General features: G+C 60.8%; 1 protein-coding gene across 1 annotated transcript in view; it reads left to right on the top strand.

Annotated features, from left to right (window-relative positions):
- LOC112124622 (lipocalin-like) overlaps positions 1-3198 on the top strand; it is an 8642-nt gene that overhangs the window by 3871 nt on the left and 1573 nt on the right. The window contains exons 4-5 of the mRNA XM_026658496.2: positions 288-401; positions 848-949. Coding sequence (XP_026514281.1) covers positions 288-401; positions 848-949 — 216 coding nt within the window. The remainder of the gene's footprint in view (positions 1-287; positions 402-847; positions 950-3198) is intronic.

The raw sequence follows: 3198 nt of genomic DNA on the forward strand, positions 1-3198 counted from the left end.
GCAGGCCTGGGGGGGAGCCCCGCTCGTTAGCTGGGGGTGTCAGGCCTGGGGGGGAGCCCCGTTCGTTAGCTGGGGGTGTCAGGCCTGAGGGGAGGAGCCCCGTTTATTAGCTTGGGGCAGCAGGCCTGGGGGGGAGCCCCGCTCGTTAGCTGGGGGTGTCAGGCCTGGTGGGGAGTCCCGCTCATTAGCTTGGGGCAGCAGGCCTAGGGGGAAGCCCGGCTCCATATATGCACTGGTATCTGTGCTTGCTCATCTCTGCCCTGCACCTCTGTCCATGCCCCCTGCAGGCTGGGGCAGCCAGCACGACATCCGTGTTGTGGAGACCAACTACGACGAGTACGCCCTGCTGTACGCCAAGAAGTTCAAGGGCACCGACACCTCCACCATGGTGACTCTGTACGGTACGTGGCACCTGGATCCGAGGCCCAGGGCTGGCACCTCTGTCCTGCACATTGGGGAACTCTGCCAGCAGACACCCGGAGCTCCCCTCCGGCCCTCCGGCCCCCCATCTGAGAGACACCCTCCTTCCACTCCACATGGCTCTGGTTTGAATTTCTGCAGGCTCTGCCCTGAGGAAGTGGGGACTCATCCCCCAGGAAGGAGCTGGGTGGGGTCCTGGGGCCCTGCAAAACCAGAGGCTCTGCCTCAGAGCCCAGTGGCAGGGCAGTGGCTGAGGCAAGGCTGGTTGTGATGCCCAGAAAGGGGATTTGCTGGTGAGGCTGCCGGACACAGACCCTGTGTCGCGGGTCTCTGGTGCCTAGTGCTGACACACAGGCTGTCATGGACGGGCTGATCATAGCGGGAGGGGCTCACTCTCACCTGGAGCGTCTTGCTTCCCTGGCTGCAGGCAGAACTACGGAGCTGAACCCCGAACTACAGGAGAAGTTCACCCAGTTCTCCTTGGCGCAGGGGCTCCCAGAGGACGCTATTCTCCTGCTGCCAAAAACTGGTAAGAACAAACCGTAGGTAAACAAGCCAAGAGATAAGATTGGGAGAAATGCCCTGTGGCGCTCAGGAGCCTAGGGTGCCCTTGGCAAGCCTGGCTGGAATGCAGACTGCTTGCGTGCTGTGTGCCCAGCCGTGTAGCTCTAGCCAATGTCCCCTCTCATTTTTTACATCCATGTGTGGAGTGACATGTGCACCAATATGGAGGCGATATGTGATGTGGGTGGGGCTGAGGGATTTGGAGCGTGGGAGGGGCTGGCTCAGGGCTAGGGCAGAGGGATAGGATGTGGGGGCGTAAGGGCTCTGGCTGGGGGTGAGGGCTCTGGGATGGGGCCAGGGATGAGGGGTACAGGGTGCAGGAGGGGGCTCAGGGCTGGGGCAGAGGGCTGGTGTGTGGGGGGGTGAGGGCTCTGGCTGGGGGTGCAGGTCTAGGGTGGGGCTGGGGATGAGAGGTTCAGGTTGCAGGCTTCCCTGGGGCTCTGGCATGGAGAGCGGATTCCCCCCAGCCCTCTCTCGCCGTAGCAGCCTGGGGCCAGGGGAGAGGTGCCTCTCCCTGCCTGCGGCAGCTCTGAGGCCGGGGCCAGGGGAGAGGCACCTCTCCCCACCTGCGTGGCCCTTGATAGCTGCGGGACGGCCACGCAGTTTAGAGGGAATTTAGGCTCTAGCCCAGCCTTATCCTACGTAGGTGCCTCAATCTGGCCATCGGTGTCCAAAGAGAGGCTCCTAAATCTGGCCTCTGCTGACTTGATTGGAAATGGGGGGCGCTCGGTGCCCCTGAAACTCACTGGCACTGTAGACATTCCCTTCATTATCCAATAACTCCAGCCGTGCTGGACGCTGCCTCCATTGCTCTGAACCAGAGGGGAAACTCCTGATCCACTTGGCAGCATTGGCCAAGCACCATCACTTGAAGGAGCCTGTGACTCGTACACATACGGCCAGGAAATGCTCCCCGCTTGTCTGAGCAATGTAAAGCTCACTGCTCCTGGGTCCTAGGCTAGGATTTAATGTGAAGTGACGTCCTCAGCAGCTAGCTAAGTCCACAAGCTCTACCGAGGAGATGACCCACACTTTGGACTAGCTGCTGCTCTCATTGACACCGAGGGGACTGCAGCGTTCACCTCTTTGCAAACCCTCCACTAAACGAGACTCTTCTATGTCTGGAGTTTAACCTGCCTGGACTAGGAAGGATGCCGGACTGTGTGTGCCAGCCCCTCAGGAACCCGGGCTGCGCTAGCGGAATCAGGCGCACAACGCAGCAAGGGCCTGTCCTCACTGCTGGCAGGTCCGTCAGCCCCCAGACCCAGTTCCACAGGAGCTCAGCTCACTGCACACATTGCAGGGCAGAGGAGATGGCCGACGGGGGGATTCGCCCAGAGCACCCGGCACCTGCACTCGCCCCACCACAGCAGACAAAAAAATCTTGCTGACTCTTGCTGGCAGGAGTGACCATGACCTGGTGCAGTCAAGGGGGCAACTAGTGAGAGGACGGCACTGTTGGGCTCAGGTTTCAGGGGGAGGCCTCCCAGTTTGCCCTTCCATTGCAAGCTTGGTGTTTGCATGGCGCAGTGGTTCCTGGCCCACTCCCAACAAGCCGAGCTGAGTAGAGGTCACCTCCCATCCTCCATTCCAGGGTCTCGACCTGCAGCTCATCGGCTGGGGCAATGGAGGCCTCTGGGTGGAAATAAAGCCCGTAGCTGTCACTGTTCAGGGTTGTTCAGGCTCAGCCCCCAAAGGGACGGAGGGGGCATGAGAACTGCCCTTGGGTGAGGGAAGGGAATGGCAGGGGGACCACTAGCTGCACTGCGATGGAGCTCAGCACAGGGACAGTCATGTGGGCTTCCCAGGCTGTGGAAGAGCCTGCGTGGAACAGTCCTGCCTTAAGGCCCATTCCTAGTGGCCTTTCTATGGCAGGGCGAAGGTCATCAGCCATGCTGCCGAGCTGTGAGTTCAGCCCTAGCTGCAGCAGCCCAGCCGTCTCCTGAGGGCACGGGGCTGTGGAACAGAGGTGACGTCTAGTCGCCAAATAAGTTTAAAGTAGATAAACCCATTGGAAAGGAGGCAGGCCAGGTCCTGCTCCCTGGACAGAGAGCCCAGCAATGTCTGGGACTAATGGGACTGGTTCGGGGCAGGCACAGTGTGGGCAAATTGCAAAGCTTCCTGCAGTAGCAAAGCACTGCAGTGCCCCTGCTAGTCCCTCTGCCATTGCCCCTCCGTCCCGACCCCCTGCTAGGCCAGCCCTGAACCCTGCCC

The sequence above is a fragment of the Terrapene carolina genome, unplaced genomic scaffold (assembly GCF_002925995.2).
Source record: "Terrapene carolina triunguis isolate 2854851 unplaced genomic scaffold, T_m_triunguis-2.0 Scaffold449, whole genome shotgun sequence".
In the NCBI taxonomy this organism is placed as follows: Eukaryota; Metazoa; Chordata; order Testudines; family Emydidae; genus Terrapene; species Terrapene triunguis.